General features: G+C 37.4%; 1 protein-coding gene across 1 annotated transcript in view; it reads right to left on the reverse strand.

Moving 5' to 3' along the window:
• The window catches only part of TPPP (tubulin polymerization promoting protein), a 58,639-nt gene that overhangs the window by 28,100 nt on the left and 14,747 nt on the right, over positions 1-15,792 (reverse strand). The window contains exon 2 of the mRNA XM_031056957.1: positions 1,117-1,270. Coding sequence (XP_030912817.1) covers positions 1,117-1,270 — 154 coding nt within the window. The remainder of the gene's footprint in view (positions 1-1,116; positions 1,271-15,792) is intronic.

A 15,792-nucleotide genomic window follows, 5' to 3' on the forward strand; every position in this document is an offset into this window, starting at 1 on the left:
TCTCATCCATGCACCCCACAAAGAAAGAGACTACTCCTTTAGTAGCAGACACTGCTCATTTCAATGTCTGCCTGCTAAAATACCCAAAACGGAATCAGGAGTGAGGTGTAGAAGAATGTACACAATTTGAGAGAAGAATCCCAGAACAGATGAAGAAGTTATTCAAATCTATTAAGGCAAGCGAAGAACAAAAAGGAAGGTTCAAGTTTTAAATCTGTATCAAAATTACCACTTGTTTTAAATGAGAGTAGAAGAGCAATAAAATAAAAACTTGCAAAAAGCTAAAAGCTAACTTATTTTAGAACACAGAAGAGATATTTCCATTTGATGTTTACACTGATCATTTATAGAGAACCAGTTTCTGAAAAGATTACATTTTAATTCACAGCTTTACAGGCAAAATTCAGGAGGATCACAAATTTTAAGCAGATTAACTAAACTGACAGAACTATTCAAGCTGATGGTACACACTCCAGTATCTCCTAAAATACTGGATAAAAGCTTGCCTAGCCTGGGCATCTAAAAGGACAACAAAGCTAATGTACAGTATGCTTTATAGCTCCCTTTTCACATACAAAGCTCAACACAAGTACTTTAAAATTAAAAAGACAGAACATTACAGCTCTGACAGACTTGGAACAAACAAGAAACAAAGACCAGACCACATGATAATTATTCCCAGATTTTCAGTGTTCTGGGATTCACATGGTGTAATTAAATGTATTTTAAGATGCCTTTGCTTTTTGGTATTTCACAAAACATCTTAAAACTTTTTATTGAGGCTCTAATGTCATTATACTCCTTTTGATTCGGATACACCACTTTTCAACAACATTTCATTGTTCTAAGCATACACAAGCTCAGGATATTCCTGATGTGCTACTATGTGATAGTACAATTCCTAGAAGGAGCAATGACAGTACCACACAGGAACATACAGTAGCACAATACTCAGTTGTTGCGCAGTCTTTGCTCCAATTCTGCTTTGCAATTGCTGCCTTCGGGCTCGCAGAGAAATTGGATTTGTGGATTGTGGAGGGAAGTGGTAAACATAACAACACTGCAATAGAACAAAGGACAGGTAGAAACAATCTGTCCATGAGACCAGTAACATACCGTTACTCCAGTTAAACCTGGGCCTTTTCCTTCAATTAGTTTATACATTTCTTGAAGTGCTTCCTCATCACTTTTGCCTTTAAATCGCTTCTTGGAGAGTTCTTGAAGAGCTTCCTTAAACTGCTCAAAAGTAATAGTTCTTACAGACTTTCCCCTGTTGAAACACACAGCAATTGAAAGAAATTACAAGAGAGCACAAAAAGCTTTTCAAGAATAGCAGAATGGTTTCAGTTTACCACAGTGCACAACAGAAAACTGTAATAAAACAGGAAAGCCTATGCACCCCATTTATGGTGTCAAATAAAATATATTCCAGGAATATCACTTTATTTTTATATGTACATCAGCAGAATAGCACTTCACAGACTTCCCTTGATGAATGTTCAGAAATAAAGATGAAATAAAGTGACTGGGTCTACTGTCAAAATGCCTGCAGCTCATCAAATTAAATACAGTCTCATTTGGTTGATCACTTATAATGCCTGCATGTATAAGCCAAGATCTGAAGCATCTTAGGCGAGTATTTTTATTTACTACTTTTTATTCCTCTTTGAATAACTTGTTATCATATTATTTATAAGTCACTCTTCATGTATTCACAAATAAATTAAGAATTATTCTGCTATTGTGCAAAGCAAACCACTGAAATGCATTTAAAAACTTGAAATTCCTTTTCAATTGAAGACTGACAAGTTTTTAAATGACACATTTAAATTCAATACCTGTTTTCCTTTGTAGACCATCATCTTCAAAAAACATTTAAAGGTATGCAGAAAACACAATATAGTAGCCTGGTAAACTCATAGATTTTGCTGTACAAGTGTGTGGTGCAAATTCTGATAATGGGAAATTCACACTTTACAAACATCAGTTTATACTGTCATTCCTGCAGATCTTTTTTGGTCCATCACACCAAAGGTTTCAGTTGATAGAACTCTTACAAAGCATTCACTACAGTGATATGTTTAACCAAAAGAAGTTTAATGTATGTCTGTTTTCTAGCATTTTAAAATATTCAGTTTAGGCAGGAGATAACGTTGCAGAGTAAGCACAGTTCCACTCAATTCCCTAATATTAACCTAGTTTTAGTGTTCCTCATTTTAAAATTCAGGTGCAAAGCAACAGCATCAGTGACTTTACTCACATTAAACAAAACCCAACAATTTTTAGTTGTTATGAATAACAGAAGAGACAAACCACATCTTTTCCTCTATTAGTAAACTACAGATTCTCTAATCTTTACAATAAGAATTTATACCCTAAAATGAAGCCATATATTTTGAACTAAAGTTTAGCAGATCAAATAGAACCATTTTCAAAAAGATGTTTTGACACTTATGCTGATATAATCTTAAATAGTACCATCTTAAAAAGCAGAACATGTTTGCATTACAAAACTCTCAAAGTTAAAGCAACATTTGAGAGCCCATGTTGCTGGGAAACATGCTACTACACAAGTTTTGTTTGCTGCTTGAGCATTTATTTTTATGCCAATTTAGAGAACATTTCAAGCAAATCAGGGGAAAAAAATAACCAAGCACCACCACATAACCCAGACCAGTCCTTTCAACAGGGACAGCTGTTTATATAGGAATAAACAATAGATGCTAGGATAGAGAAAGTGTGCACCAGCAACAGAAATCTGGGGCTAGAAAAGCAGTACACAGAGATCTAATTTTAATTCAAGTGTCAAAATGACCATTGTGAAGAGCAACTCAGCTATACGTCATGGATTTATCTTTGATCTTCTTTTAGATACCTTCAGTGGTCAAATTCCTCTCAGCTGGGGAATGCCTCTCCTAATGAAAAGGGGAAATGATATTTCTGGTTTACCAGCCAACACCTAGAAAGTGACTCCTGCTTCAATTAACTAAACAGAAATGAAATTTTATACCAGGTTTTTAAAACAAAGAGAAATTGGTTATTCACAACAAAATTCAACACTAAGGGAACCCTTTACATAATTGTTCATTACTAGTGTTCGTTATTTTCAATGTATGTATCAAACATATGTATCAAATGTCAGCAACTGCCACAAAATAAACTTTATGTATTTTTTGACCAAACATTGCTGTTTGCAACTACTTGTCTGCTTTAGGTAAAGCATCTGTTGGAGTATCTCAGAGTTAGCTGGTAAAAGAACATCATGACAGTAGAAATAAAGAATATAATCCAGAATTTCATTAATCAAAAAGACAGGTGGAATAAACTGCAATTAACTACCTGGAATTTCTCCAGGATTCTCATTAATAGGATTAACATCCCTCTTCTGATGAAACACGTCCAAGAACTTTTAAGTAGCACAAAGAGGTCAAGACTTCATTTTGTTTTGCCTCTCATTTAGAAAAAGAAAGCACTGTCAATCACTGCAATCACTGCACTGTTGTTATGCTCCAGCATAACAACACCCTAAGACCCTAAATTCTCTACAAGCCTAGCATGCAGGCCTCGCCAAAGGCAGTTTTCTGTAGCACATAGGTTTAGCTTGGATCATCAGTCAGGATCATTGCAGTGGGAAAGAGAATGATCACTTTCAGCAAAACCAGCAAAAATTCATGTTGACTTGTTTATTTTTCACAGAATATTCTGAGCTGGAAGGGACCCACAAGGATGATCAAGTTCAACCCTTAACTGATCAAACCCATGACCTTGCTGCTATTAGCACCACGCTCTAAACAAATGAACTGATCTCAGGGTTTTATTAACACATGAAGAATTTCTGCTTGCACACTTATTAAATAGAAGAGCATAACTTTTTTGTATGAATTAAAAGGAAAGATACATAAATATGGCTGCCAAGACGAAGAAAGAACATTTGGTATAAGACACAGGTCTACCTACCTTTCTCATTTCATCTCTTCCCTGTCACTTACATGGGGCAAGGAAATGAGTGGATTTTTCCTTTTCAGCTTAAGGTAAAATCACAAACTGGACACATATATGACCAATGTACTATTATTGCAGCTGAATCCCGAAAGAGAAACAAATGTGCATCATAGCTGATATTCTTTACCAGACAACAACATTAATTGGAGCAATGTTTAAAATAGGATTGGGAGTGAAGGAATTTTTGCAACTATATCCCAAATTTCCTAAATAAAACAGGTTTAATTTTGAAATTTGTTATCTTTTTCTACACTCCAAAAATATCCCCTCTTGCTCCTCCATGTATTACAAGATTATCAAATCCACTCGTAATTAATAACATCATAATTAACTCCAAAACTCTACAGCTGCAACATATGCTAAGTCTCGTGGAAAACCCTAGGAACATGACATGTTCTTGCACTTTTGGTATGTGAGATATGGTACATGTATGCCATTTAACAGCATCTAAATTATCAAGCAGCAATCCTATACTCCTCCTCTCTCTAGAGACAGGTCTTGAAGAGCTCTGAGCAGTTGCTGTCATCATGATTACTAACTAGAACAGCATGCTCCCCTCTCCTCTGTCTGTACAGACATGGGTTGAATGCACAGGAGACCACTGACTGAGTAGGTAGAAATGACAGAGGAAAAGTCTTTCAACAAATCTTGATTTACACACTCTCTCCAATCCAGGTCCACAAAAATACCCTAGGGATAATGACTTGTGAGCACTATTGGATGGAAAATTGGACATGAGCCAGCAACATGCACTCCCAGCCCAGAAAGCCAACACCTGTATCCAAGGCTGCACCAAAAGCAGCACGGGAGCAGGGTGTGGGAGGGGATTCTACTCTGCTGTGCTGAGAGGCCACTTGGAGCACTGCATGCAGCTCTGGGGCCCCAGCACAGGAAAGACACTGACCTGTTGGAGCGAGTCCAGAGGAGGCTCACAGAGTTGATCAGAGAGAAGGAACAGCCCTGCCATAAAGACAAGTTTGGGAGAGTTGGGGTTCTTCAATCTGGTGAAGACATGGCTCCAGGAGACCCTACTGCAGCTTTTAGGGGGCTTACAAGGAAGGATGGGGGCAGGCTTTTTAGCAGAGCTGTTGTGATAGGACAAGCTAATGGCTGCAAACTAAAATAGGGTAGATTCAGACTAGACATAAGGAAGACATTTTTAGGAGGGTGGTGAAACACTGCAAGAGGCTGTCCAGAGAAATGATAGATGGCCCATCCCTGGTCAGGTTGGATGGGACTATGAGCAACCAGGTCTCATGCAATATGCTCCTGCTCACGGGGAGAAGGGCGAGGTGGTGGTGTTTACCTAGATGACATGTAAAAGGCTCTCTCCAACGCAAAATAATTTATGAAAAATTATAATACTATGAACACAGCATAACACACAAGGCTGTCATACCTCTAGTTTATTTTCACCATTTTTATGTCCTGTTCACATTCAGGAAATCCCTTCCTTGTACCAGATTTTCAGACCTCATGAAATTAAGAAAAAAAACCCCAACCCATAACCCCCCAAATAAACCAGTTCCTTTTTATTAAGCAACTGCTACAAAGAATCAGCTTCTTTGTGTATATTCGTAACTTGTTTTTAGAAGCTCATTATAAATATCTCGTTTCCATGGGAATAACAAAACAAATATATTCACTTTCATTTTCCAAGTGTTACAAGTTCAAACAACTTGTCTACAATTAAGTATGCCAAGGGTGATCACTCAGCTCTTAAGACTCATCTCTTAGATTTAGCATTCCAGAGAGTTGGCATAGAAAGATTAAAAACCGTATGTTGAAAAGAATTTTTTCTAAATCAAGGCATCAGAATGAAAATTAAAACTGACCAGAAAATAAGACAAAATGGAAAATAGCAACAAGCAAGGGAAGGTAGGAGGGAAAAAAGGTTTTTACAAAACTAGGTGTCATAAAGTTGGCCACTTCAATGAAAAGAACAAAATATATGAGGGACATGAATAATAAAAAGTTTTAAAGCCCTATACTTCATTATGACACAAAGAAACCTTTATATTTAGAAAGGATACATTCTTACATACCATTCTATTTTAAGCTCTGCTTCTTACAACAAACAGAATTACTGTAATGCATCATCCTTCAGGGGCGGAAACCGCGTTCATGGAACAATAATGACAGCCTCCTGTATCTATGCCTACATTTGGGAACAGAATGAACATACTCAGAAGAATTTTAGGAAGCTTCCCATCACTTCCCCTTCCTTGATAAGTGTCTCCACATGTGGCTACTATGTAATAGGAGATTATGAACTGAAGTTTGAAATCCTCAGTTTGCTCTTGGGAGCCCAAGTTCACCTATATAAAAGCATCAGTTCTGTGTCTGGACCCCAGCACAGTAAACAAAGTGCAAAGTATCAGTCATTGGCCCAAAGTAGATTGGAACAGCAAGCAATGCAGCTTCCATTTGCCGATATTACTACTAACAGTGCCCTGAATTCCTAAATGTGAAAGTGTACTGCTGCAAATGGATACTATGGAGTTGAATGCTATTTGGATTAAGAGTTGTCCACAATTTCAGCTGAAAAGCTACACAATTACACTCCATATACCTGATACACAAATCCTTGATTGGTATTAGAAATCTTTATCTCCAGAGCACTAAAAAAGCTCAGTGTTAATAGAACAAAGTCTACAGCTTAATAGGTCCTGCTGTAATCTCGAGTCTACCAAAAGACGTCCCAAATGCCCATCACAATAGGATACTTTTCTATTTTCTTACACTGAAGATAGGAAAGAAAATGTAGAATTACAGAGAGAAGCTTCTATTTTTGTTAGTATGTCAGACAGGATTATGGCAGGATACAATAACCAGGACTGTTCTGCTGTGGAAATTGTCATCTACGGTCTAAGGAGTATAGCAGGACTGACAAGGGTCTAAAAACACTATAACTAGAAGTGGGAACCCAACAAATGTTTTTGCACAAACTCTAACAGAAGGAGTTTTGTTTGTAATTCTAAATTCACTAGGGACTTGGGTGTCTGATCAACTGAGCAGTCAAGTAAAACTCAACAGCATCTCTTGTAAATTAGAACAGAACTTCAGGTACTTCCTATATTTATTCCCAAGACAGTCTCATTCATTCAGAAAACAGAATGAAGGACCAAGCTGGCAAGAGAATGCATGAGCAGCTTATTTGTGACAGTTTTTGACTTACTGGCACAATAAGCCTGATCAGACTATTTCTGATTTGCCAATATTGCTCCCACATCTACGTAGGCAACTGCTAACTAATACTGAAGCACTTCTTAATTATCAGAACTAAACACTAAAAATCATTCAAATTAATCACATAAAGGCATCATCACTGAGAACAAGACCATTAGTCAGGCGTTTTTCCCTAAGGACTAACTAAAGGCATATTTCCTAATGACATTCAGCCCTGACCTCATACTTTATCTGTTTCTCTTTTATCTTAACATGCCACACCAAAAAGTCACTACAGCTGAAACTTACTGATTTTCATACAAAGATTTTTCTTACTTTCCACTTTACAGCAGCAACTTTATTATTATTGCTGTTACAGCCCAGAGCATTCACCCCTCTTTCTTTAGTAGAAGAGACACTTTCTCTTCCATGCTACTTGTAAAAACACCAAGTCTTCATGATGTGGTCTATAAACAAAATGTATATTGATAACAATTGCTAGTGGTATTTGTACTGCACGTCTCAACAAACATAAGGTAGTATCACATACAAATTCAAATTCCTTGAAGCAAAATAGGTTTTACCCGTCTCTGCAAAACACAAGACTCATCTAACAGATGTATTTTTTTCCAAGAATGTCTGCTGTAATGCTATCACCACAAAGTCCAAGGCTGTGTAATCAAGAAGCAGATTATGCTGCAGAGCTGGTGGTTAATTTCTTTTTTTTTTTTTTTCCTGTAGTTTACAATTTTCACTTTCTCCTCTCTTACACAGCTCAGAATTTCTGCAGGCTATCAGCACAACAATTCATAGCCAAGAAGCCCCAAAGTAAAGGTAGGTCCCTAGGCAGCTAACCAGGCTGGTAGAACCTTGCAATCTAATGGAGTATTAAAGATATCCTGTGAAGGTCTGGTTTTCACTATATATCAGTCAAGAACAGAATAAAAAACCTTTTAGATATATAGTGCAAAAAAAACCCCTTAAAAATTTAAAAGAGAAGATTTTCTTGGATAAAACTGAACAATATGTAATTAACCCAAAGCACAAGCTTGTGTATAAATTTTAAAAATAGAGCTGAGGATAGATGAGCAAGCAAAGAAAGCTACTTTAACACTATCAGGGTATTTGCACTGCAATAAATAACAGCTCTAAAGAGATATGGTTAAAAAAACCAAAATTAAGGTAACAAAACTTCAAATATCACATTGCATCAGACTTCTGCCCAATTAATGGGTAAAACTGGGATACTGAAATTAGACATCCGTATCTTGATGCAAGCAGGAGTAATTTGGCAAATTGTGAGGAAAGAGGCATTGACAATATTTTCAAAAAAGTGATCCTAGTTAGAAGCTGCAACAGAGATCTTCAGCTAAAGTAGTGGTCACTTCTGGAACACAGGCACCTTTGAATGCATGGCCATTTACTACAAGTGGATTCTTTTGGCAGGAAGAGTACGACTGACAACGAAGACATCCAGATGACCTCCACAATTACTCTCTCTAAGAGAGATGGCATGTTGGCCAAGTCACAGTACAGCAGCTGGACTAGATGGCTTCATATACCCCATGACGACAAGTGAATGCCATTATCAGTTTTCTAGGAAAGAAAAACAAGACAAGCGCAATGCAAAATGCAGTACAAAATTCTCTCACTATATCACTGCAAATAGTCTTCACTTACAGAAACCTCCCTGGGAGTGGGCCACGAGGGCAGAACACCTCAGATCATTTACTCAGGAACTGAAACTGGAATGGTCCGTTTTCCCTCCTGTTGCTTTTTGTCTCATTAATGAGCAACAGTAAAGCAGAGTTTGCCCAGTTTACTCTAAGTGTCTGAAACTGGGACAGCTGCTAAGCAAGAAAAGTAGAAAGCAATGAAAATCCAACGCAAGAGGACATCAACAGCTCACTAAACCAGCAGTTGATTGGACTTCATTGCAACTTAAATATTTTAGGCCTCTCTTATGAAAACTCTGTTTTCTGATCCTTGAGTTAACATGTCTCTCTTCTTGACTTTTTTTCCTACCCTGTGTGCTTCCTATGTGCTTCACTCATGGTGAAAATTTGTTTCCTTTAAAATAAAATCTGAAATTCAAAAAAAGAGAAATCCAACAGCTATAAGCCTATCAGATAAAATAGTATTGGGAAGGGAACAAAGGGGGACTGGAGAATGAATATGACTTGGCAAAAACATTACTAAGTAAAAGCTTCCAAAAGAAAGCAAATCCCAGAATGAGTTAAAGGGGTTAAAGAGATTTAATGGGATTTACAGAGGATGAGGAAAAGAGAAAGTCCAAACAGACAGTAGGTCTGATAGCTATATACAGCTTAGAGGAATAGATTAAATTAGCTAAACAGAGTAGCAGAATCCAATATTTCACATTTGTTTGAGGTCTTCAGTTTAAGAGAACAAAAAAAATCTTACATTTGAACATATAATAATGAAGATTATGTAATGGTTAGCTACTGATAAGAAGTATTAGGAAAACTCTGTGAAACCTGAAGAAAGCATGTGCCCCAGCTTACATTAAAGGAGTTTGCAAGTGTATTTGGCATGAGAGGCATGGACCAGAGTTTGGAAAAAGATAGAAACATGTGCTACCAAGTAGTCTGGGAGTACTTCAGCTTTTCCTTGTTATAGAAGAGAGATATCCACCTTCTGGTTGCCAATCCTGTGGACTCTGCCCAAATTACACACACAACAAGCTAGAAAATAATTTTATCACTCCTTAGAATGCTGTCTACTCCTGTGAAAGAATCCAATAAATGACATACAACTTGCAGATAATGTTCAGTAACACAGAATTCCATCCCTTGGGTGTATGAAGGATTGATATCATTTGACAGCACAATTTGGGTGGAAGTTAAGACATTAAAGGACATGGCAGGGGTATGTGAAACTAGCAGGAATATTGGCTGAAGTAGAGAAATTAGAAGCAATTCAAAAGAGAGGCTGCAGACAGGTCTTAGATACAAATGGTAGGGTACAAACTAGTGCTGAAGCAAAAAGCCAATGCCTCAAAATCAGGCTTCTGGCATATATGCTTGTTTCTTCTCTAGTGGGCTCAATTTGTTTGCCATTTTCTTTGGTTCTTGTCATCTTAAGGATATGCGCAAGGCTAGGCATACATATAGACCATAGGGGAAGGGAGCAGACACTAACCACAGTGTAACAACCCAATACTGTGCCCAGCTGCCAGAGACAGGGCTGAGCACATCCAAGAGGATTTACAGGTCATAGTGCTCATTAAGTCAGCTTCAAATAAATAAATGAAAGCAGTTAAGAATAGTTGAAGATTTACTAAGCATTCTTAATAGCTAATCACTTCATCTATCTGTCTTCGCCAGGCTGAGCTTCCCACACAAACTAGTGGTAAGAAGATTTTTCATATAATAATACTTCCCATTTTATCTTGAGAGAGCTGAAAAAGCTGATACAACCACTGCAGTTTCAAAAGCTCTTTCTTGCTGTTGAAGTGCAGGGGCTTAGGGCAAAGGCTTTACAACTGAGACGACAGGGCAAAGAACCAACATCACCTGTACTTTCTCCACCAGCTAAAGCAGTGCACATGAACACACTGCCTGATAACCCAGGGAAAGATAAGTAGGATACACAGACAAGGCATCCTTCTACAGCTCACCAGCAATCCCATGTGAGCTGACACGTCTCATTCACATCCCAGAACAAAAAAAAACCAAAAAACCAAACAAACCAGTATTTCAGTTTATTTTGATTCTCTCTCTTGATTTCACACCTAGTGTGAAAACATTTGATTAAAAATGAGACAAATCAAAGTATAAAGAAATGACATCCAACAGAAACACTGTTCTAGAACATTGCAACAAGCCGTGACCACGAGTAAGGTCAACGCTGCATGGCCAAACATCTTCTAAGCAGAAGTGAATGCATTTTATCCCAAGCAGTTAATCCACAGAAACTATACATAATTGTTCATAAGTATGACTAAAAAAATATTCTCAAGGTCAGCTTTCAGATTACTAGCTATTTTTCAGGACTTCATTTATATTACTAATCTGAATTTATATAAATACATGGCACTCAGATATAGGAAAAGAGACACAACCTAATGAACTTTCATATTAGCATCCTCAGGCTTTTGGTAACCAGTAGCCTTCCTTACTGCTTTCTCTCTACATACAGTATCAGTGTTTTGATTGAGTTGACATACAGGGAAGACATTACCTTTTCTGATGAGACCAGTTAACCAAGAACAGGACATGACATTTGACAAGGGAATTTCAAAAAGTTGAATTTTTACAATAGAAAACAGAGTTACATAAGACAGTGATGTTTTTATTAATGAGACCCAGAACAGAAAAGCTTCATATCTAAGAACTAGATATTGAATGGTTATCTGGTATGACATCTTACTTGATTTAGAAAAAATTCAGACTCAAGGGGACAAAGAACAATGGCATTATTAAATAGGACTGGACATAGTAAGATCTTAACTCCTTACATCTCAAGATATTAGAGCTTAAATTATGCTTTCATTGAGAACTGAACTGGACTTTGAAAGTAAACCATTGCACAAGAGACAGAATAATAACTGAATCTAACTCTTTATTATGGGACAACAGTGAGCATCCAAGCTTCTATCTCACAACATATTACTCAAAAATTTTTCTCCTCTCAGTTTTTCCTTAAAATTAAATTAAAACAAACCCCCTAATTTTATGTGCTACTGACTTTCCTGGAATTTCTTTCTTATTTTCCTCCTCAGACACTGTGATGTCTCAGTAAAAACTCTAGCTGTGTATCCTTACAATGTCTAATATTAATGAGGGATTTTTAATTCCCAGACAGGAATTTAATAACTACCAAATTTTTTAGCCATTTTTCCTACATGGATCCAATCCAGATCAGAACAACACACAAAGTACAATGCAAAATGGTGGCAAGGCAAAGGGGGAGTTTTGTGGGGACATGTTTTTAAATTACTATGAAGCTCAAGTAAAACCACAAGTACAACTTGAACATTTTATTGCTTGTTCCTATGGAGAAAGGTGTCTGGATCACTGTTTCAGTGAGGCCTCAGACAAAACTCCCATCCTAATTCAGAAATTACACTGGTCAATATAAAGAAAAGAAATCCCTGTCTGATGACAAGAAAAATGAAGGAAAAGGGATGAGTAACACAACCTTGAATTCATATAGAGCATATTCACTCCACTGTTCAGGCATGGCAGCTGTTTGTTAATCACCACACTGCACCAGGATACAGCAAGTTTACTTGAATTTCTTGGCCAAGAAATTCAGAAAGCGCTGTCTGATAGCTGAGATTACCAGCTCCAGGAGATTTCTCCCCACCCTCCAAGTAAATATTTCCAGTTGCAGACTGGTTTTCAGTGAGTTTTTTGTGAGAAAGGTACAATATCATTTAATATTATACATAAGAAATATGGTACATATTTTTCAAAAACAGTTTTGCATTGTTATTTCTGAAACATAATTTAAACAAAGCAACACAGCTTCATGTATTTGGGAGCTGCAGCCAGCTCAGCAGACAAGCTCAGCAGTAAGCAACTCATTGCTGACTAAAATGCAACTATGGAAGCCAGAGCAGCAGTCCTCTAATCCAAGGTGGAATTTTCCTTTAGAGTTTAATTACACAGAATTTAAAATCAAGAGTTTTATCAGATTTTCTCACTAAGAAAATATCATTGTCAGATGGTTTTACAACAGCACCATTCCAGTTTTTCAAAGGATTTCATGGAGTTGGATTGTTTTCCATGTCAAATGACATCTAACCACAAAAGCAATTTCTGAATCTAGTGATAGCTCAATGATAGGGAGCTCTCTAAGTAAAAAAGTATGTGCTTGTGGGAGAGGTTGCTTCAGTGATCCTGATGACAGAGAGAAAACACGGATATATGTATATCTGCTAACATTTTTTGCTGGCAATATGAGAAGGTGGCAGTATTAAAAATAGACAGCTGGTGTTAACTGACGCCAGCATGATCTCAGTGTGTAAGAGTCATTGACCATGGTTGGAGATAGAAAGGTGTGAAGTCAAGAATGACACACCAAGTGAAAAAAGAGAAACAAACTACAGTGTTAGTCCACATCCATACGTCACATGCAAAGAAAGCCACAAAACTATTTGCCATAACCAACAGCCGAGGACCAAATCACGACCTTCAAGAAAGGAGAATCCAGACTGCAGTTATGCACAGAGCAGAAACCAAACATTGTCTCTTTCAAAGAAAACAAGAAACATGACAGAAATAATTAAGAAACTGCATATTTCTCACCTACTGGAAGATTGCCTTCCATATGAAAGGGAAAATTGGATGGTGACAGCAAACTTCTAAATATACAATCCCCAACCTTGGAGAATTTCCCATTCTATGTCTGTTTCTTGCAAAGGAGATTTCACTCTATGTTAAAACAACAACATCCACAATGATGTTCTGCTCCCCATGTCCTCCTTACCTGTCTTATGAAACAGCAATTAGAGATGCAATTGTCTGCATTGCCAGCATTCTCATTTTACAAAACAAGAAGTAAGACAGAAGAATAGGTAGACTGTGGCCAAAACAGTCTCTCAAACAGTTTACAAATGAGAGTAGGAGAGCATTTAAAGAGGTATCCACTTGAAGACAACAATACTATTTTTAAAAAGTGCAGATGGGAAATGTTAAGGCTAAATTATAGAACAGCAAAACCCCTGTAACACATGAGAGTGCCTCGTTTCCACTACAGATCCAAAAGCCAAATCCATATGTCTGCTACTGTCAATGCAGAGAATATTCTTTAATAAGTTCTTCTGCCATGCCTTCATCACTTCTGCTATGCCTTTATCCTTATCATAACTTGTGGAGATGGGTACCTACCTTTGCACAGCTTAGGGAAAAAATAGCTAATGCATCTGACCACTTACTTCATATACCTCAAGAGCAATCTCTAGGCACTTTTCATCTCAGCACAAGGTTGTTGCAATTGACAATGCAACCCTCAATCTGAATGAAGATCCCCTACTTATCATAACCAAGAACAACTGTACGAAGCCCCAGTATACCTCACAAGTAATTAGGGCATGCCTGTGAGCTTAGAGACCAAAATAATTGAACATAGACAAAGCACAGAGTTTTATCTATCTCCTCACAAAAAACCTCCAAGTCTAGAGAAAGAGAAAGCCTGCCAAACAAGTAGTTACAATAAAGCTACCTCCAGCTTCAAAAAGAAGCCGCTTTAACTCGTTGGGTGAGAGAGACTGATCCTCTCTCTGTGTCCAGAGTGGGGAACACATTTTCCAAATGGAACTCTCAGTTGTGCCACAGAATCTGCAGAACAGTCCATGCCAATAATGTCTTGGCAATTTGTGAAAGCTATAAACAGAATGACCCAATTCTCTATGGGGATCTATCACCCCCCTGGATTAAAGATCTGTATATCAGTCTTTACAGTGCTGATTCATGTGCATCTGAAACCAATCCAAAAGAAAGGCAGAAAATTATGACAGTTAATGCCAATACAGACATTCTCTCATTTATGTCGCACTTCCCTATTCAAAACACGCAAAAGTTTACAATAAATGGAGGTTTACCCACCTAGTTCCAGACATCATCATCACTAACCAAAATGATAAGGAACAATTGGGAAGACTCCAAGATGCTGGAACGAATTGTGAAAGCAGAGAGGAGACTATAAAAGAGAAAGCATACACTCTTTTGGAAATCTGTGACTTATTTACACCAACACCTATGGAACAAAGGTATCGAGCCAGTGCTGGGTAAGATTTGCTGCCCTCTTGATTTTTGCTTTGTACAAAAGGATACTTTCATCTACAAACACAAATTAGTACATTCTTACACTAGCAATTGCCAGCCGCTCTCAGTTACTTACATTCAGAAAATGAAGCTTTATTTTCATTTTTCTCGGATTACTATCTCAATTCTGAAAACTGTTTCTTCAAAGCCTATGATTTCACCAGCAGAAGCAACAAAGTATTGCTCCAAACTGTCACCCACTGACATGCTGGTGCAAGAATATTCAATGTATCTATTCCCACAATGTTTTGTATAGAAGGGCAAGTTTTCTAAATAGCAGACAGTTAATGATGCAATTAGTATTAGACTGCTGTGCTCTTATCCCAGTGCATGTCAGAAAACTGTCTTACTTCCCAGGAATATACTAACTTATTTGTGGTACAAAATCTTCTGATTGAAGGCCACTGATGAATTTCCATGGGATCTAACTCAACATATAGGGGCGTCGCCCTCCATCAGCACTGCCTAAAGGGTAGATAGATACTGTTCGTAAGCAAGTACATCCTCACAACCTATAAAGCACAAAGCAAACTGGCTCTTGCAAGAAAATAGGATGGTACAAAACCAATAGATTAACACAATGTATATATACACAGTTCAGCTCTATGTTTTCTGTTGCATGTACCAGCCTGTGCAGGTCTACTCTGAAACCTCCCAAAATACATAAATGACAAACACCTTTGCAGGTTTACATGTTGGTCTTTTTTACTACGGAACCTCTACATTAGGAATGTTTATTCAAGTAGTCAATTTAAACCAGCTTAAGTTCTTGATGGATGTATTTATGGTTATTTATTTATGGTATTTAATGTCTCACAGTAAAGATTGC

Source organism: Geospiza fortis, unplaced genomic scaffold (genome assembly GCF_000277835.1).
Source record: "Geospiza fortis unplaced genomic scaffold, GeoFor_1.0 scaffold104, whole genome shotgun sequence".
Taxonomy (NCBI): Eukaryota; Metazoa; Chordata; class Aves; order Passeriformes; family Thraupidae; genus Geospiza; species Geospiza fortis.